General features: G+C 61.5%; 1 protein-coding gene across 2 annotated transcripts; it reads right to left on the bottom strand.

Annotated features, from left to right (window-relative positions):
* Nucleotides 1-741: 741 nt before the first annotated feature.
* On the bottom strand, nt 742-17,619 carry KIFC3 (kinesin family member C3). Of its 2 annotated transcripts, none has more exons than XM_054199534.1 (21): nt 17,519-17,619; nt 16,746-16,860; nt 14,940-15,085; nt 13,446-13,593; nt 11,164-11,360; nt 8,761-8,826; nt 7,926-8,075; nt 7,600-7,839; nt 7,190-7,363; nt 6,911-7,058; nt 6,677-6,807; nt 6,448-6,559; nt 6,033-6,214; nt 5,845-5,949; nt 5,475-5,605; nt 4,790-4,913; nt 4,210-4,339; nt 3,868-4,097; nt 3,066-3,200; nt 2,416-2,524; nt 742-1,891 (listed from the first exon to the last, which is right to left on the bottom strand). In XM_054199534.1, the coding sequence occupies exons 2-21, from the start codon at nt 16,828-16,830 to the stop codon at nt 1,866-1,868; spliced, it is 2,769 nt and encodes a 922-aa protein (XP_054055509.1). In that variant the 5' UTR covers nt 16,831-16,860; nt 17,519-17,619; the 3' UTR covers nt 742-1,865. The 2 variants fall into 2 exon arrangements, with proteins under 2 accessions (XP_054055509.1, XP_054055510.1); XM_054199535.1 differs by lacking the exon at nt 17,519-17,619 and adding an exon at nt 2,097-2,125 and having other exon boundaries at nt 16,746-17,281.
* Nucleotides 17,620-20,490: the final 2,871 nt, after the last annotated feature.

Genomic DNA, 20,490 nt, shown 5'->3' with positions numbered 1-20,490 from the left:
TTCGCTCTGCTGGGGAGTTCCCAGCCCAAAGAGCAACGGCATCGTTTGTGGCTCGTCCTTTTCCCTGGCCCAATGCAGCTCCCCCCACCTGATCCCCAGCAGATCTTGGTGGTGGTGTTTTGTCTCCGTGGTTTTCTGTGAGCTCCGGAGCCAGGCGCTGGCCTTGGGGGATGTAGGAGGCTGTTTTGGATGTGCACGGTGGAGCCAGGAAAAGCTAAAGCCAATCCTTACCTTACTGATACTTCATCCAAACACGGATAGGTTTTTAGGAACAAAGGGCGGCGTCCTGCTCTGCTCCGTGGCTCTGGAGGAGGTGACTGACAGCTCCACCGGGGCTGGAGATGCTTCGAGCACCAGGCAACTTGTAGCACATGTCCTGCCGGCGCTGCAGCCGCCTGCTGCTTCGCTGCGGCTCTCTGGGATAAACCGAGCTTGGATCCAACCAAGGTGTGAGAAGGCTCCGCCAGCCTCCTGCCCCCACCAGCCCCCAGAGCTGGCAGCCACCGCACCACGGAGCGAGACGCTGCAGCACGAGGCTTACCTAGGGTTTAACAACTCCATCGCCTGCTAATGAAGGGAGCCGGAGAGCTGCAATTCGGGGGCTGCGCTGGCAGGCTCCCCCAGAGACAGCTGCAGGAGGAGGGATTTAATGGGCTTTTCTGGCCAAGCACCAAAGGAGCTGGCGGGGAGCTGCTGTAGAGGGGTGAGGGAGCACCCACCCCTGCTGCAGGGAAACAACAGCTGCACAGAAGGGCTGCCTTTAACAGTTTATTTAAAATAAGTTTTGTTACAAAACAGGATTCTTTTTTTTTAATTATTAAAATACATAGAAACATCTAATCTTACAAAAGGCTAAGTTTGTCTTCCCTTTTTTTTTTTTTTTTTTTTTCCTTCTTAAATAGAATACGCTGTGGAAGGGCGGGAGGAGAGGGCCGCAGGGGGAAGGAGCCATCAGTGCATCCAGTTGGTTATTTGCAGCAGGAGGAAGCGCACCCACAGGAGGGTGCGTGGAGGTGCAGGGGGCAGTGCCATCTCCTCCGACCCTCCCCATCAGCCACCACAAACCAACAGGCTTTTGGGCTGGAGGTTTAGGTTGCTTTTTTGTTTGTGCTCCACTTGTTTTCCATTCTGAGACCATGTAAACAGGGTATAAATATTTCAAACACTTTCATCTCGACCACACTGTGATCTCTCTTGACAGGACAACAGGTAAATAACTTTACAACAACTTCATTCAAGACCGCTAAATCCACCCTGGTGCCGTGTAACACGGGCAGCCCTGCGACCGCTCTCTCTCTGTGCCGCAGCGGTGGGTGCGGGGCCCATGGCAGCGCTGGCACCACGATGAACGGCATCTCGGCTCATGCATGGCACCGGGGCGCCTTCATGCAACAAGAGGGCTTGGGAAACCTATGAGGAAAGGAGCTGCTGGGAGGTTTGGTTTTTTCTGGCTTAAAAAGGAGGGGGTCCTCCTTCAGAAGACAGCAGGAGCTGCCCAGACGCAGTCTTGGGGGAGCCGCAGCCAGGCTGGCCCTGCGGGGAGGGGAGCAGCTCGCCTGGCTCCGAACCCCACCTCCAGCCACAAACCTCTACTGTCGGAAAAAGAAAGCTGGAGCCCCCAGCCATCCAGCAAAAAATATAAAGTCCAAGGAGGGGTGTCAGATCCCTTGCCCACGGCTAGTGCCCCCCAGCTCTGAGCTGGGGGGGGTCTGGCTGCTGGGAGACCCCGGCCCTGCACTGCTCATGGGGAGAGATGCTGTCACCCTCTGGTAGCGGGTCCTGGTGGGTGAAGGGACAGCACCGAAGCCTTTGAGTCCTCCAGCAGCTGGCTCTCCGTAGCACCTTGGCGCCGGGGCTGGCACTCGTCACACAGGGACTGGCCTCAGCTTCCCTGGACAGGGGGAGACACGTGTGGGTGCCGTCACTGCCCCAAGCCCCATCCGGCGGCATCTCAGCGGGCGCTGTGTGGAGCTGGTACCGCGAGCATCCCCGGCAGCATCCCGGCGAGCAGCGCAGCCCAGCCCAGCACCCCTGCCCTGCCCAGGAAGCGGGGCTGAAGCAGAGCCCTCCACCGGCTCCCGGCCGCGGGCACTCACCTGGCAGCCATGGCTGCCTCTAAGTCAGGCTGAAATTAAAGGGGAGAGAGGTTCAGCCCGGGGGGGCACTGCCGCTGCCCTGCGGCATCGCTCCCCACCGCGCACCCTGAGCCGCCAGCGACGGCTTCGCACCAGGGTGCTCTTGGGGAAGCGCTAACCAAGCTCCTGATGGCTAATTAGCTTCATGAGCTGATTACAAATCAGGCTTTGCCTGCCTGTGTCTAGCTGGGACGAGGAGGGCGGTGGGAGCCTTCTGTGACGGAGGGACCCTGGCCGGGCGCCGGGATGCGGAGCGGGACCGCGGTGCCCCACCACCCACCTGTGGTCTGGAGCTTCCTGCGGATGGAGGCGGCGCGGCTGGAGAGCTGCCCTGGGCTGGGGGACGCGTGGCCCCGGCCGGGGGGTGCTGAGGTCCCCGGAGAGTCACCCTGGGGGGAGACGGGGCACAGCCCCGGGGTCAGCCCCTGCCGGGCCCCAGAGGGAAGGAGTGGGGACAGGGGTGCAGGCAGATGGCGCACAGAATGGTTCGGGTGGGAAGGGACCTTTTAAAGGCCATCCAGTCCAATCCCCCCTAGTCATGAGCAGGGACATCTTCAACTAGATCAGGTTGCTCAGAGCCCCGTCCAACCTGGCCTGGGATGTCTCCAGAGATGGGGCATCCCCCACCTCTCTAGGCAACCTGGGCCAGCGTCTCACCACCCTCAGCGTAAAAAAAAGGTCTTCCTTTATCTAGTCTGAATCTCCCATTTTAGGTTAAAGCCATTACCCTTTGTCCATCTTGGCTTGGAAGAGCCAGCACTGGCTGGGTGCTGCTGCCTGGGGACAGCCCGCTCCTGCCAGGCGACGGTCCCCAAGGGAGGCAGCTCCAGGGGGACACCCGACAGCAAGTGACCACGTGTGGGGGCAAAACAGGGGGAGCCCCTGGAGTGAGGGGGGGAAAAGGAAGGGCGCCGGCGGTCCCTCGGTTACCTCCAGCTGCTCCTGGCTGGGCCAGGAGGCCAGCTCAGCCTTGCGGGAGACGGGCCCCAGCTCCACGGAGCGAACCCTCTCGGCAAACTTCAGGGAGCACAGCGTCTCGCTGGTGTTCTTCTCAGCGGGGGAGACCTGCAAGCGGGCAGGCAGGAGCAGGCAGAAAGTCACCCTGCCGGCTGCCTGTGCACCCCCGGGACCCCCCCGCCCTGCCAAACGCGCCAGTGCTGGGTTGGTGAGATGCTATTCTTAACCCGCCGCCGCTCCCAGGATAGCCCCGTCCACCCGGCCAGCGTCTGAGCCAGCCCCATCCCCTGTCACCAACGGCCCCCGGCGCGAGGGACAGCTGGGAAAAGCCGCAGCAGGTGGCAGGGGCTCAGACTCCCCCCCCAGGGGGTTCGGTGTGGGCGCAGGCACCCGTGGGGGGGATTCCCAGGGCAGGGATGGAGGAATTGCCAGAGCATAAAATCCTCCTGGCAAGAGCGAGGTGGGGAGACGCCAACATGGAAGGACACTGTGCCTACAGGGACGGCATCCATGTGCAGGCGGGATCATGGACCTCCGAGTCCATCCTCCATCCCTCCTCCTTGTCCGGGGCGCAGAGACAGGGCCAGAGCTGCCGCTGGCCGCCATGGCTGCAGAGCGGATGACGTCCCCATGTGTCCGCCCCGTCCCCGGGTCTCAGCCCGGTTCCTCCCTCCAGCATCCCTCCCACCTGCCCCACCACCGGGGCCAGCAGGGACCAAACCCACCCCCAAAACCGCATCGACCAGCTGCAGGGATGCCGATGGGTGCTGGGTACCTGCACCATCATGAGGGTTTTGCTGTCGCCGCTGAGCGAGTCCTGCAGCAGGTAGGTGAGTTTAGAGTTGCGGAAGGGCACGTGGCCCTGCCGGGAGCGCAGGGCGTAAATGACATCGCCCAAGGCCGAGAGGGACTTGTTGATGTGCTGCGCCTCGCGGAGCCGGCTGCCCTCCGCGCCCGACCGCCCGACCCGCTCCGAGCCTGCCAGGTCCACCAGGTTCAGCTTCCCTGGGGAGAGAGAGCCAAACCCGCCCCCGGCCGGGTCAGCGCCCGGACCCGCGTGACCTGGGGATGCCGCGGCCCGGATGCCCTGGTGAAGGGCTTGCCGTGTGGCACCCACCTGTGGTACGGAGCCCCGTGCTGCGGTCGAGGCCGCGGACGGTGACAATGAGGAGGGCGTGGGAGCGGGAGCTGTGCTCGTTCAGGTTGGTGCACTCCGTCGCCCGGTTGACGTGGCCGAACTCGAAGACCTGGGGAGAGCCCGGGGAGGCGACGGGTGAGAGGCCAGTCTCCCACAAACCCACCACGACACCCTCAGCCCTCCTGGGGACGTAACTCCATTGACACAACCCCACAAGGTGCCCGGTCCATTGGGGTGATGACTGCTGCCAGGTCTCAGCCTGGGTGACGCACCAAAGGCAGAGGGTGACAGACAGGGCACTGCGGTGACAGCCGGCACCCCGCTAATCCCCTGGGAGCCGCCCGGGCCCCACACTTTTATTTTTAACCCCCCTTCGGCTCGTCCCATGGGACGGTGACTGTCACATCGCACCTGCGGACCTATTTTGGGGTCCATAGCTTCCCTGTCTTCAGAAATACTCCTGGATCTGGGGGTCATAGACCAGACACCCCTCGTAATTCATCGCACCCCCGGTGCAACCCTCCTGGCTCCCACTGCCCCCTGCCCCGTCTCCCCCCACCTTGTTGATGTCCTCCACGCTCTGCACGCTGAACTCGGTCAGGCCGGGCACGTAGAGCTGCCCGCTGCCGTCGGGACACAGCTTGATCTCCAGCTTCTCCTGTGGCTCCTTCCCCAGCAAGTCCCTGGGCCAAGAGGTAACCCAGCACCATCACCATCCCCATCCCCACCTCGGGGCCGGGGTGGGGGATGACGGGCGACGGTTCCCCCCCAGCACAGCATCCCCCCAGCTGTGTGCCAAGGCTGCCAGAGCAGCCCCCTCCTCCCAGCTATGCTGCACGTCCTATTTACAGACCTCAGCTCTCCGGCTCCCCACGTGCCTGCTCCCACCCAAGCCAGATCACGACCCCGTCCCTGCTCTTTATTGCCATTCCCGGTCCCCATTATCCCCACGGATGCACTGCCAGCCTCCTCCCGGCCCCCTCCGTCTGCGGCTGGGCAGGGGAGGAAAATATTTCTCCTGTTCCCAGCTCCCAGTTAGTGATTTCTAAATATAACATCCCCGGGGGGCAGGGAGGAGAGGGGGGACGCTGCACCGAGGTTGGGGGAGCGGGAGTGATGGCAGGGCTGGGAGCCTGTACCAGTAACGGAGCTCAAGGGCCAGTGCTTTGAAAGGGCAGGCGCATGCCGTTTAAAAAAAAAATAATAAAAAAAAAAAAATTAAAAATAAATCCTCCTCCCCCTACCTGAGCGCTTCGTTGTAAATCTCGGCAGCGCTGACGCTGATGGCGTACTCCCAGTCCGCCGCCTTGCCCCGCACCTCAGAGAAGAGGAGCTGCAGGGCCCGCTGGTTGATCCCGGGGTTTGCTGCTGTTCCCTGATGGATTGCGAGGAGAAAGGAGAGGGAAAAAAAACACTCTCTTGCACTTTTATTCTGCTTTTTTGTTGTTTGGTTTTTTTTTTTCTAAGCAGGAGTGAAGGCCGCGGGGGGTGCTGCAGCAGTGACCATCACTGGTCCAAGCTGGACGCCAGCCCGGTTTAGGGAAGGTGCTGAGACTGGGCACCACGGGACAGGAAACTGAGGAAGAAGAGGGAAGAAAAGCCAGGGAAATTCACCTCCATTGTGTAGGTTTTTCCTGCCCCTGTCTGCCCGTAGGCGAAGATGCAGACGTTGTAGCCGTCGATGCAGGAGGTGACCAGGGCTTGGACCTCCTGAAACACCTGGGGGGGACCAGGGAGCGTCAGGAGAAGACGGCTGCGTCTCCCACCCCAGCCATACCAGCAGCACGGAGAGCAGCACCCACCTCCTCCTGGGACGCTTGCGGGGGGAAGACCTTATCCAGCTCGAAGGACACCTGCTTCCCCTTGTGCAGGAGGTGCAGGACGGCATCATCTTCGGCATCAAAGGTCACCACGTTGGCCGCCTCCGGGCCCTCACCGTCCTCCTTCATGATGGGGCGGACTCGTCCGAAAACACGGATGTTTCCTTGGATGGTGGGGGATGCAGGGACGGTGTCAGCCCCGGCACATCCCGCTGTCACCGGCAAACACTGAGCGGGCCGAACGCTGCATTCCCGCTGCTGACAGCAGCATCCCATCGCCGACCCGAGTTTCTCGGGGGGACGTGGAGCACCGGGAGGGTGATGCTCCCCTGTCCTTCCTGCCCACCCTCAGGGACATGCTCTTCCCTGATGGGACCCGCCACCCCCCCCCGCACACCTTTCAGCCGCACCAGCTCGTTGTGACACTTCTTGCGGAGCTGCAGCTCCCGCCGGTACTTGCGCAGCAGCTCTCGGTTGGTGTTGTGCACCTCCTCGATGGCTTGGCTGATCTGGGAGGGAGGGAGGGCGGGCAGCGGCTCAGCGACCCCCCCCCAGCATCCCCACCCTGCACAATGGCGGGTGGGGGGGTAGCCGGGGTGGTGGTCTCGGAGGGGGAGGGGGCTCACCTCGGCCCTGGCGCTCCGCAGGGTCTCCTGGAGGAGCAGGGGGAAGTCGCGGACCTGACGCTTCAGGCTGTTGTAGTCATGGGTGAGGGTGCGCAGCGCCGGCTGCAGCGTTAGCAGGTTGGTCCGGACGCCTGCAGGCACGAGGCAGGGTGAGGGGCAGACATTACGACCCCCCCCACCTCCGCCCCCAGCACCGGCTGGGTGACCCAGCGAGCCCCCCCGACCCCTCCTCACCTGCCAGGTTTTCGTGCACCGCCTTCATCTCCACTTGGGCGCGGGAAAATGCCTCTTCAATGGCTCGGTTCTTCTCCTCCTCCATCGCCTGCATCTCCTCCAGCATCTGCCCATGGGCTCGCTCCAGCTCGGCCTCGTACATCATGATCTGGGAAGGGAGCAAGGGGGATAAAGGCCGTGCTGGCGGCCACCCGCTGCCGCACCGCGTCCTCCATGCAGGCAAGAACCGCGGTGGAGCCGGGTGGGGTGATTTCTGATTTGCACCCGTTGTGCTCGGACCTGAGCTCGGAGCTGAGCCGCCGTCTTTTGGGAGCTCTGCAGCTGCTGCTCCATCTCCTTCAGCACCTGCCTCTGCATCCCCACCTGCTCCTGCAGGTACTGGTTTCGGGACTGGCTCTCGCACAGGGCTTGCTTCGCCTTGGCTGACTCCACCTCCACTGTCTTGATGATGTACTAGGGGGGGAAAAAGCACCCGGAGAGGGGGTGTCCTGGGGAAGCAGCACCCGAAGGGCCCAGGATGGAGCTGATGTTGGCCCAGGGGGAAAATTTACAAACTCACGGCGCTGCGCCGACAGGCTCAGGGCAGAGAAGTGGGCGGCACTTGCAGGGCACCCACCGGGCACCGCTCAGCACCCCAGCCCAGCTCCCGTTGCCCAGCCAGGAGAGATGGAGAGCCCCATGGTGCTCACCTTTATCTGCTGGGGCTGGGACTTGAGGCTGGCGATGGTCTCCTGGCTGTCCCGCAGCCGCCGGCTGAGCCGCTCCTCCTCCTCGGCTCTCTCGGCCAGAGAGTCCTTGAGCCGCAGCTCCACCTCAGCCAAGCGGTTCGTCTTCTGCTGCACCTCCAGGTCCAGCTCCGCCAGCTTGGCCCGCGTCTCCTCCGCCTCCTGCTGCAGCTGGGACAGCCGCTCCTGCAGCTCTGTGTTCTCCTGGCCCCCGAAACAGCACAGCCGAGGCCACGTCACCTATGGGCACCCGTCACCCTGCCACCGCGGCCACCACCGCCGCGACTCACCTGGAGGTGGGCGCAGTCCTGGCACGGTGCCTGCTGCTGCTGCCGCCGCCGCAGCTCCCGCAGCTCCCCCTCGCACGCCTTCATCTCCTGCCGCAACCGCTCATTCTCGGCCGCCAGCAGGTCCCGGTGTTTCTCCGCGTCCGTGCAGCCCTGCCGGGGGAGGGGGATGGACGCCCGCTGCACCCTGGGGAGCCTCCAGCGTAACACCCCCCGCCTGCTGCTCTCAGAGGAGAGCCCCCCCCCGCCATCTGCCACACTGGGGAACCCCGGCCTGCTGCACCCCCAGGAGTCCCAATCCACTGTACTGGGGAGCCCCCCCATCTGCCACGCTCAGGGAACCCCCAGTCTGCAGCATCGGGGGCTCCCCCGCCCGCTGCTCCCAGGGGAGCCCCCAGTCTGCGCGACCCCAGGAGCCCCAGCCCACCACGGGGGTCCCCACTGTGCCCAGGGACACCCCCAGCCTGCCGCAGCTGGGCACCTCCCAAGCCTGCCGTATTGGGGAGCCCCTGCTGTGCCCGGGGAGCCCCCACTCTGCTGCTCCCGGGAAGCCTTTGCCCTAGAGGGGCTTTCGCTTCCCACCGCAGGGCGACGGTGTGGAGGAGCCTTTGCCGGCTGTGCCCCAGGGCCACCCGTCACGACATGGCGTTGGCCAGAAAATCCCACAAACTTTCATCCCGCGACATCTCTCTGTCAGCTCCCGGGGTCCCAACTGCCACCCTGGGGAGGTTTTAGCCCTTCTACGCCCTCCCTGCCTGCCCCCTTCCTCCTCGGGGACCCTCAGCTCCGGCGTCCCTCGGGGCAAGGGTGGCTCATCCCGCGCCCGGTGGCAGCTCACCAGCTCCGAGCGCAGCCGGCCGATCTCCTGCGCCTGCTCCAGGAGCTTCGCCTTCAGAGTTTCAACCTGTCAACACAGGCAAGGTTAACCAGGAGGCATCTCGGCAGCTTTTGGAGGAGACCCCGCGGTACCACCCCAGCCACTGACGTCCAGTCTGGCTTGCACCTTCATTACACCTTAATTTTCCACCTCCCTCTGAGCGCCTGATTCACATGAGCTGATTAAAATGAGCGTTAATGAAAGGCTTGCTTCGACCTCGTTCGACCATGGGTATAATTTGTCCGTGTTGAGCATTAGCAGAAACCATTATTTAAAAAAAAAAAAAAAAAAAAGGCAGCATCATCTTTGGAGGAGGAAGAAAACAAACCCATCCACAATAGGAGCCAGAAGCACCTCATCCTGCCCTTGCAACAAGCTTCGCTTTGCCTTCGCTATTTTTCTTTCTAGGAAAGTTATCTTGGGAGAAAAGAGGGGGCAGGACCTCTTTGAGAAGTCCACGTGTTTGAGTCCGACGGGAGGATGCTCCCCAGCCACCCCATCCGGGCACTTGCCCGCCCCACGGGGACGGGGCTGCCCTCCCTGCAAAACCAGGTGGATTTCATCAATCCTCCAATTTGTTTTGTGCAGGGACTGGTGAGGATCCCCCCCCGCCCCCCTGCCCACCCCCCCCCAAAAAAAATGCAGTCATTCAAATGAACGGCGGCGGTGCGTGCTTGGCAAAGCCGGCGGTGTCGGGGGCTGTGTTTTCACAGGGCTTGCCCGCCTGCTCTGTCCCTCGCCCCCATGCTCAGAAACCCACGGCCGCTGGGTGAGCATCACCCTCTCCCTAAAACTCACCCTGGAGAGAGCTGGGCCTGTCCGTGCGCTCCACCGCCGTCCCCCACATCCCAGCCCGGCTCCGGGTTTCCCCGTGCCGGGAAGCCACCGCGTCGCCAAACCCCTCGCCTGGGACGCGGGCAGGGGATCGCCCCGTCCCAATAACTAGCTTTTACTAAGCAGCCGGGCCTCCGTGGGCCATAATTTAGGAAGCACTGATTAAAACTCAAAGCAGATGTGCTGACATTGTGCTGTAATTAATTACGCGAAGTTATTAAGCCACGCCCACGCAGAGCCGGCAGCGCGGCGGGCGAGCGCCTCGGCAGGGCACGGCGGGTGTTGGGCGGCGAGCTCGGCGCACTCACAGCCACCAGCTGCGGGGGGACGGCTGCTGCCTTGACAGCCTCGGGAACCCCCCTCCTGGGGCGAAGCCTTGCACCTCCGTGGGAAAATCCCACTTCCATGGTCGGTAAGGGAGACTATTAAGGTATTTTTTTTTAAAAGCATTTTCAAAAGAGGGGAGGGGCCGAGTAGACAGAGTCATGGCTGGCGATGGGGAAGCCACCGTCCCCAGCCAGCCAACGCGCACGCCGGAGCCTGCCCACCGCTCCCCGCACCAGCGGCGCCCAAAAATGCCGATGCACTTCCAGCCCCTACCTGCTCGGGCATCTCCAGCCGCATCCCGCTCTCCAGAGGTGACAGGGACTCCTTGGCAGCTGGATCCGGCTCGAGCCGTGGCCCTGCCATCCCCAAGCTTTGGAAGTTCAGGACAGCGCTTCGCTCCAGCCGGCGCTGCCCGCGCTCGCTGCCGAACTGGCCGGCGCAGGGCCGGATCCTGCCAGCGCTCACGCTTGTGTCATGCAGACTATGCCAACCAAATGCAGGACAATTACCTCCACCTTTTTGACACCCGTGGAACAAGCAGAACCTGACTGTAACAGCTTCCACAACAGCCACATGCAAATCCCTTTATGAGCAGCCGGAATTTCAATCTCCCTGGGACGACCCAGGTCCTCACGCCGAGGATGCGGCCGCACCGGCGCAGGAGATGGTTTTGGGTGGGGGGAGATTCTGGTTGCGGCAGCCAAAACACTCTCCCCTTCATCAGACAACTCCGTGCCTTCGTGTGCCCTTTCCACCTCCTGATTCTTGAAAGTCCCTAAAATTAATCTGCTGTGTCAGTGTAACAAGCTTATCCTGCGGCAGCGGCGTTCCTGTGCTGGGATGATTGCCATGGGGTTGCAACCCCGATGCCCAAAGCCCTGCCGGCTGTGTCGCGTCCAAGGAACATCCTCACCAGCGTTACGGCAGCGTCACCGTGATGTCAAATGGGGTCTGCGAGCATCCCGAGGGAAGGATCCATGGAGATCCATCCCATCCATGGTGGGACGGCTGCAGTGCTCAGGAGCACCCGGCTCCCACATCATCCCTATGCACCCGCGCGGAGAAGATGCTCCGCAATGGGAGGTCCTATGCTCCTTCCAAGCATGCCCCTCACTAACCGCAAGCCACTGTGCTCCTGCCAAGCCACAGCCTGAAGATGGTGACCCCAATGGACTCCCTTGTGCCCGCCCGTCCCCGCCGTACCTGGCCTTGCAGCTGGAGAGAGTGGGAGAGCTCGTCGTTCTCCCGGGCCGTGAGCTTCTCCTGCAGCCCCAGCACCTCCTCCTGCAGCCGCAGCTTCTCCTCCTGCAGATGTGCCATGGAGGCCATCACCTTCTGGATCACCGGGAAGGGCCGGGCCGCCGGCAGGCTGGCACGTTTCCCACCGCAGAGCCTCCCTCCTGCAGCGGGAGCAAAGATGGAGGCAGTCAGGATCCAGCCGCCTCACTGGGGAATGGGATGCCAGCCATGGAAAGAGTCCCCAGGGGCTGCGGTGGAGATGGGACGTCGGGAAGCGGGACTTGCAGACGTCCCACGGAGAGCAGTGACGTGCCGAGAGGCGTATCCCGAGCACCACGGTGCCAGCCAGGCTCACGGTGGGGGTCCAGCTGGGTGAGCCCCTTGCCGGGTGGGAGCCGAAGGGATCTGCCGATGCCAGCGGAGCATCCCAGGCCATAACACGGCGCACCTGCCCATGCCACGGCGTCATGACCCAGCCCCATCACATGCCGGGATGCTGCCGCATCACTCAGATAACAACCGCCTTCGCCGCAGTGCTCTGATTCATCCTGGCATCCTTTTTTCTGAATGAGCAGGTGCCGGTGGAAAACCAGTACGCGATCATGTTATTAAAGACTGCATCATTACACACAAATATAATGGAAGCCAAATTAAAATTATACGGGTCCCCTGTATGGCCATATTGCCCAATCCCTGTGCGTTTGGCTTTCTAACTTTCCTCGTATTATTTTAAACATTGCTTTCTGTGTGTTAATAGAGCCACTGGTGCTGACAGAAGCCAACCTGGCCGTACATCAGAGCCTTCCAAATGAATCCCTAAATGACTTGGTAGTTCCCAAGAAGAAATGAGCTGGCCTGACTCATTCCCGATGCGGGGATGAGGCACTGGGGCATGGCGGCCAGGATCCCGGCTGCCCGGCGCCCTTCCCTGCCTGCCGTGGATTTCATCCGCTGCCACCAGAAACCTGCGGTTTTAAAGGCAGGAGGTGATGCTGGGAACGGCTTCGCTGCCTGCGGGCAGATGCTGCCTCTTTATGGGAAACGTCCCGAATACAAGGAAACAAGACTTTTTTTTTTTTTTTGGTCTGCGAATCGGACCTTCTACCTTTCAAAGGAGTTAAAAGAGCCAGCAGAGCAGGCAGAAACCGCAATGCTGGGACCAAACCACGGCTCTGCTCTCGACTGCACGCCATGGGACTCATCCAGCAACGTCTGCAGAAGTGATTGCCGGATTTTGTCTTCCTGCCTTGGGCTGGATAGCCTGAGAGAGCACCGATGGGTGCCAGCTTTTCTTTCTTTCCATGCCAAAAGCTCAGCCCAGCTCAGGCAGGGGGCTGTGATCTTTCCTTTAAACCCAACACACGCAAAATCCACTCAAAAAACAGGGATAAGGGAAGATTACGGGAGGCACCAGGGCTCCTGCAGACACACCGCGTGTCTGCACACTTCATCCACGCTAATCCCAGGCTGGGACCAAAGACAGAGCCGGGTTCGAAGCCGCGACACCTGGCTGCAAGTCAAACTGACGGGAAGGGGTGATCCCACACGGGCAACACGCTCCGACACCTTCCTCCTGCAGGAGCATCCTTGGGAGAGGAGCTGCTGGCCGGACCTGCATCACATCTACCCGCGGGCAGATGTGCCGGTGGTGATGCGGGCTTCGAGCATGGCAGGCATGGCACGCTGACACTCCTGTTTTCCAAAATTTGGAAAGATGGCCGTTTCCACAGCTCGGCCCCATTACCATCGCCACGCAGACTCCCTTCTCCTCCTTCATCCCGGCCCCTTCCCACCAGCCGCCCCGGGAGCTGCTCAGGGACACAGCCGGGGCCCACGACGGGAGCAGCTCCCGGGATGTGCCGTGACAAGCCTGACCAATTCAGTCCTGATGAAGAACAACGGGAAACCCCGGGGATTCACCCACCCTGGCGCAGCCACGCAGGCTGCAAGCGTTTCCACAAACGTCACATTTTCCTTCAGAGGGAGGAAAGTGCGGTGGGTTTGCTGGCGCTCACCTGCTCCGCTCACCCGGTTAAATAATTCCTCAGTCGCCCGGCATCACCCGACAGCCGGCTGGCGTTTCGTCCCTACTGAGACCCGGTCCCCCCGGCAAGCGCCGCCACGTCTCTGTGCGCACCCCGAAAAAGGAGAGGTCTCCCCCTGTACCCTCTGGCAGGTCCTGAGCGCTCAGCCCATCGCGTCCCTCCTCCCAAGCACCCACCGGTGCATCCCGGCTCCTCCCTTACCTGCTTTCTCCAGGTTCATGGTGGAGGCTGCCTGCACCGGCGTGGCACCTGCCGGCTTGTGGGGGGACGCTGGCGGCTCCTCCGTGGCTGGTGTCAGGGCCCGGTGCCCGCTTTCCCCCCGCCGCTCGCCCGCCGTCTCCCGCAGGGCCTGCGTCCGCCGGAAGGAACAGGACAGAGAGCTGAGATGCAGTGACCGCGGCCACAGTGGTGGACGCGGTGCCAGCAGCCAGCATTTCACGGGGCTGGCCAGGAGCAGCCAGCAGGGTCGCGGAGGACAGGACAGCGGGACCTGGGGAAACCCTCCCTCTGAGGAATTTCGGTGTTGGGAAGCTACCGCGAATGAATTTATCGCGTTGCTTTTAGCTCTCCCCATAAACTACTCCTTCCCTCAGCTCGGTCATGCAGTTATACTGAATATTACCCATTTTTCTATCTACGGACTTAAAAAAAGAAAGACTCTGGCTTGCCAGCAGGGCTGAATGCGACGTTGCTTGCTGGTGAGCTGTGGCTCAGGTAACGCTGCACCCCATGGGATGGGGCACAGCTCCGAAAAAAAAAACAAGTGAGAAATCTGGAAGAAGGCAAAGGACTATAGAGACGGCCCCAAAGTGCTGTATCTATCATATCTATCACTGGCTTGCAGGGAAAAAAAACCAAAACAATCCCAGATCTGGGTTTTTCAATTACCATTTAAAAAAGCGCTACTGCATGGATGCCTTCAGAAAGTCGGGCTGCCGATCGGCCGAGCGCGTAGAATCGCTCCCTGCCTCACTCAGAAGTGTCTTTTCTTACTTATATCTTATCTCGGAGCCCGTGGCATTGCCCCACAGGCCAGCGATGCCAGGGAAACCCATCTCATCCCGGGAGAGGGAGGGGAATATTCTGTACGTGCCAAATATTTCTGAGATTAATTTGGGAGAGGAGGCGGCGGGAACATCCTCCCGGAGAAGCCGCGTGTCTTCGGTGCCTCTACATTTGAGACTCCGGGAGGGTTTTGCCGCGGGGAATTCATCAAGGCTGGTAGGAGATAAGGTGGTGTTTTCCTTCTTTTCAAAGAAGGGGAAATTTAAATGATTTGCCTGAAGCCCAGAATGAACTGGTGGCAGCAACACCAGTACACGCTGTCCTGACACCATCCCTGGCCGCGGTAGCCATCCTCTGTCTCCTCCATCCTGCTGGCAAACACTAACTCACTGCGCTGCATTTTCTTGTCACCCTTCTGCCCTAAGCTCCCCTGCCTACCTGACCCAGAAGTGACCCAGTAAATGTTATTCTGGGCTGTTCCCCGGCATTTTTTCGCTGCCTTCCGACTTCTCCACCCAGGCAGGAGCTCTGCTCCAGCCCCGCGGCACTGAAGAGCAACCCAGCCGCAGTGATGGGGGGGCGACCAGCCAGCTCCCCCTGAGGCATGTCCCGGCAGGGTGCAGGGCATCCTCCCCACCACCCCAAAAATGCCCTCCCCACCTGAGTCGCGGCCGGCTCCGTGCTGCTCACCTGGAGAGCCAGGCAGAGCCCGTCGGGGACTGCGGCGTCCGGCCAGCTCACGCCGAAGATTTTACTGTGAACCAGCGCCGGCAGCAGAGGAACCTGGGGAGAGGCACCCGCTCCGCTGCCAGTGACCAGCGTGTCCTGCCCGGGGCCTGAAACAGAGCGAAAAGCGTCCCTGGATCAACCCGAGAGCCCAGGACGGTCACAGCCTTCAGCCTCGCTCGGCAAACCCACCTCCTCCTCCCCGCTGCCACCACCACACCGGTGCAGCAGAGACGGTACATGAGTTTTATTAAAAAATGTTAATTATGTTAATTAGAAAAATTAGCCCTTCAGGGGGCGGAGACTGGTTGCCAACAACCAGTAATGAGAATTCAGGGTGTAGCATCCGTCTGTCCTCTGCAGGACCAGATCTGTCCCCGCAGCGGGGACATCCCACCCCTGCCCCTCGCCAAGTCGCCCCGCTTCCTGCGATCCTATCTTGGAAAAGCTGCCAAAGCTGGCTTGCATCACCGAAACCAGACGGACGGACCCTGCCAGCGTCACCTCCCTCCACTGCCCCCAAATATTTCCTTTATTTGTCAGGCAGCCAAACCCAAAAGCAGACAGGGCAGCAGTTCCCTGCCCTTCTGAGCTGCACAGAAGGAAAACAGGATCTCAAGGAGCTTTTTCCTGTGGCTGTGTCCTCCCCTGACATGGGAAAAGCGGCTGGCGAGGGCTATGTCCCACCAGGACCTGTTTGGGGACACGGTGCCCCCCCCCCCACACCCCCCCATCTGCCTGCCACAAAGACTGCCACCACTGCAGCCAGCCAAATGGCTTCTCCCGCAGGCAGGAAAAAAATCAACAACCCACAAATAAAAGCCCACTAATGTCGTTATTTTTTTTTCTCTAAAATCATCCGGAGGCACTTGGGCCCAAGATGGAAGCAGCATCTGGAAGGAGACGTGCCCTGATAAAGTCAGTCCAGCGCTCTGGACTTCTTCCCAGCCTGTAATTAGCCATAACATTTCACGCGCGCCATGAAAATTGAGCGTTTCCAAAGTGCTGGTGAATGCCCGGATAAAAGGCGTCTCGAGTTCCCCATCCCAGCACAGGCAGCGGCAGCCGCCGGGCAGAGGAAACGCTGAAAACCCCCCTTTTCAGACTGATGCCCATCGGCGTTCGGCCGGGCTGGCCCGAATGCCAGGGAAGCAGCAACGCTTGGCGATGGAGCTGCCAGCACACAGGGCTGCTGAGTGCTGAAGCCAACAGGAAAAAAAGCTCAAATGGGGGGGGTTCAGCTTCCCCCTTTGCCCAAACCCATCCAGCACCAGCGCAAGGGAAGTGGGAAGGGCTGTTTCCCAACAGGCGACTGCAGGTTGGGGCAAGCAGCCGCCTGCCCGTTCAGCCGCCGCGGAGAAAAGCCCTCGACTAAACTCACCTACAGGGTCTGTGCACCAGGGAGAGATAAGAAGCCCTTCCAAGGAGCCGAGGCTGGGGAGAAGCGAGGGCCCCACGTCTCCCCTGCCATGCGTATCGCTCAATTTTCTTTCTCACACGTTAAAATTTAACCTTTCTCCCTAAGCCTCCTGCTTGGAAGGGCCAGGAAGGAGATGGAGGCAGTCCCCCTCTGCTCAGCTCCCCAGCTGCCTACTGCTTCGTGCCCGCTTCTGAGTCTCCGTTTCTCAAATCCCGAGCTTCATCCGGAAAGAAATGTGAAAAATGCAGGCTGGCCTGTTCCCGGCCTCTCCTTCCCCAAGTGTGAGCGAGGGCGTGAGCGCAGCAGGCTGAGCCCCAAGGGAGAAGGACAAGCCACTGCGCCGTACTCACCGTCCGGGGGAAGACCCTTCAGCTTCCAGGCGGCTCTGGCGGAGGGCACGGATCCCAGATCCCAGGTTTTGCGGGATGTGATCATGGCACGGGGGTCCCGAGCGCAGTGACACCACTGCAGATAAGCGCAAGGAGAAGAAACGGCTCAGCCCACTCCGGTTTCCAGCTGGGAAAGCCCAGGGGACTGTGCTGGAGCCAACCACGACGGTAACCCCGTCCTTGACTCCCGAATCCCGTGGAAAGTTGCATCAATCCCGATTTCCCTCCCGGGGCGCCGAAAGCCCCGGGCTCCCTCTGTGCTCCCGGCGGATGTGACATAAACCGTGCCTGTAATTAATTTACTCATTCCTCAAGCCTTTCCAGGCTCCTCCTAACTGCGAGCTGGGGGTTATTTATTTAAGAATTCCCGGGACGATCCGGGGCCCGGGCCGGGCAGCCCCCGCTGCCTCCCGCGGGGCGGGGGAAGGGGGGGCGCGGAGCCCCGGGGGACCCTTGTCCTGCCAACGGGCGGCCCCGGGGGCGCGGCTCGGGGCGGTCCCGGTGCCGGAGGTCCCGGTGCGCAGAGGCCCGGCAACGCCCCGCCGGTGCCGGTGCCGATCCCCATCCCGGTGGCGGCCGCTGCAGGCTAACGGGTAACCGCGCTCTCGCCGCCGCCCCGGTTGCCCCCAGCCCCCTCAGACAAAGGGAGCCCCGCTCCGCTCCGCTCCAGCCCGGCTCGTCCCCCCCGACGGTGCCGGTGTCGGGGCCGGTGCCGCCCCTGCGGGGCCACTCACCGGGCGCGGGGCGGCGGCGGCGGCGGAGGAGCAGCCGGCGGCGGCGGCAGCAGCAGCCCCAGCCCCGGCCCCGCCCTCCCGGGCACTTCGGTAACGGAAACGCCGAGCTCCGCCCCGTTCTCGTTGCCGTGGAAACCGGCGAACACACCCCCCCCCCCCCCCCCCCCCCCCCAACGACGGGAGGCGGAGGCGGGGTTCCCCTTCCCCCCCTGCCCCGGCTCGGCTCCGGGGAAGCTCACGGTGCGCCCTCGGTGCCCTCCCCCCCAGCCCCTCTTGCCGGAGCCCTGGGGAGCTCAGCGGAGCCCCGCTGTCGCCGCGCTCTGGCGTCCCGGGTGTCCCCGTGCTCCCTTGACCCAGCTTTGTCAGGGCCACGGGGTCTCCCGGCATGTTGCCGGTACCCCCGGAGTGTCCCGGGTACCCCCGGTGTGTCCCCGGCCCTTCCCACCCCAGCCTCGGTGCTCCGCAGGCAGCCGCGGTGAACCCCCCTTCTCCCCCGGCATGGCCCGTTGGGGTGCTCCTAACCCCTCTCCTCCCACACCAAACCCCGCCACGGTGCAATTCCCCCGGGGACAATGGGGACAGAGCCACCAGCACCACCAAGAAGGTGACGGCGGTGCCGGTGACCCACACATGGAGAACCATGGTGACAAACCCTGCCCTTACCCTCCGCCACGTCCCCACTGCTCCCAAACACCGGTGAGTCCTCTGGCACCCCGTCCTCTGGCACCCATGGGACCCCGGGCTCACCGGGGCCCAGGGACCCAGATTTCACTGGGAAAACAACCTGTTTCTAACCCTCAGGCACGAAGAAAACAGCACAATGTGCCCCGAGACCTCTCCAAAGGCCCTGGTGTCAGAAAGGCAATAAAAAAATTGTGCTTTAAGTATAATTTATGCACATTTTTAGGGCGTGATTTGTATCTACCTGTCTGTATTTGCACATCCAATCATTATGCTAATGGCTGGTTTGGGTGACACCAGTTACTCATGACTTGTTCATGGTAATTAACTGGCAGTACCGGATATTTCCCGCAACAAAACTTAACGTGGCATCTGTGGCGGCAGCAGGCACCCCGTGCTGGTGGCTCACGTCCGCACGCCTGACGTGGGGCTGACCCATGGGTTTGGGGACGCAGGGGTGGCCGTCCCACGGGAGGTGCAGGTTTGGTGCCAGCCCTGCGGGGCAGGTGTACTCCCCTCCGGCCAGGGCCTTGTCACCTCCCACCTCCCCCCTCAGTCACAGCCTCTGGCTCACTTCTGGCCAGGTTTGGAGCAGGAGTCACCCTCGTCCTTTCATCCCGGCATGTCCCGCTTGGGCATCCTCAGAGACCACTCAGGACACACAGCCCCATCCCCTGCCATGAGCCAGCCCCATGCATGGGGGCGGTGATGGGGAGTCACCGGGAGGGGGGAGGAAGAGGAGAACAAGCTGCTCCAGGCACTCGCCCTGGGGAAAGAGGGCAGGGAAGGGTCACCTCCATGTCCCCATGCCGTTCGCCCCAGCGCTTAGTCTCTGAGAAGCAAATGCCACCATGGCCCGGCAGCTGTCCCCCCCCGCTGTGCTGCCGCTGCCTCCCCCCGCAGCCAGCGCAGCGCAAACCCCCCCCCCGACCCCCGCCCCCCAGCCTCTGCAGAGCGGCACCCCCTTCGCTTCAGCCCAGGTTTATCGGCATTCCCAGCGCAGAGCCCTCGGCGCGCATGGGTATGTGTGAGCCTGTACACACACAGATATCTACATACATGTACCCGTGGAGGCCCGCAGCAGTCGTGCTGATTTGCATAAATACCCTATTAATTATCTGTGCAGCTCCTTCAGCTGGTTTGGTGGTAATACAGACACACGTAAAGTGACTTTCTGCTTTCGGATAGCTACTGTAACACCGTATCACCACCGAGTTCATTTACGAGCTGTGAGGGTGAAATAAATATTAATGCAAATGACTTTAACTGGTAAGTAATTTCCTGGCTTTTGAGTGCTTCAGGTTTTTTAACGGCATTGCAATTATGCAATGCGTGCAAGTTGTATCAATTACATCAAGTAAATCTAAATTAATCGGGCGTATGTGTGAATTCCCCAGTTGAGAAAAATAACTTCATGAATAAGCGTGGAGCAAAATTTGAGACGGGGTTGTGTGGCAACAGACGTATCCGGATAGTCACCTGTGAACGTTAACACCCCCCCCCCCCGCCCCGTCCCCCTCCCCCTGCTCCACAGGGCTGATTTTTGGCAGCTCCGGCAGACCAGGGACAGGATCCCCAGGGATTTAGGGTTGGATGCCCGCCGGTGGCCGAGCTCCATTTCCCCCCGTTCTGCAATGCCATTTAGCTGCGGGGAGTGCTGTAAATCCCCGGGGGGATGCCCACTCGCCCCTGGGGTTATCTCAGCCTGGTCCCCCAGCCATGCTCCGCTCCTCCTTTTCTTGGATGTCACGTCTCCGTGACCTGAGTGAACACCGGCTGACGACATCGCTGAAGGTTATTTTTAGAAACGCCGCTTTGCAGGCAGGCAGAGAAAAGGCAGCGCCCGGCTGTGCTCGCCGCCAGCGGCGTCCTCCTGCCGGCGCCCAGCAGGTAGCGGGGAGGCTCGATATATCGACACCCATCAACGCTAAAACGCAGCCGCCCGCCGCGGGTGGCACCGGCCCACCACGGGGCACGCCGCCAGGGGACGGTGACCCCGGCGTGGGTTTAGCTCTTTGCTTTTAGCCCAGCCCTTTCCCTAGCTGAAAAGCATGGCTCCTGCCACGCTGTGAAGTCAGGCAGGTTAATTCGCCTTTTACTTGGGTGAAGGGAAGCTCCAGAAATCGAAACACAGCGCTGAGTGGGGCCTTTTGCATTAGGCATTTGTTCAGCCCCGAGGAAATCTTTAACCTACATAGGCGGCTAAAAAATCCCCCGAATCCCGGTAAAATTTTAACTCCCCCTCCCCTCCCTTCCAGCAGCTCGATAACCTCGCCAGGAACGCGGGCAGC

The sequence above is a fragment of the Rissa tridactyla genome, chromosome 4 (genome assembly GCF_028500815.1).
Source record: "Rissa tridactyla isolate bRisTri1 chromosome 4, bRisTri1.patW.cur.20221130, whole genome shotgun sequence".
Classification (NCBI taxonomy): domain Eukaryota; kingdom Metazoa; phylum Chordata; class Aves; order Charadriiformes; family Laridae; genus Rissa; species Rissa tridactyla.
The sequence above is the reverse complement of the archived record's forward strand: the minus strand, read 5'-3'. Positions and strand labels throughout refer to the sequence as shown.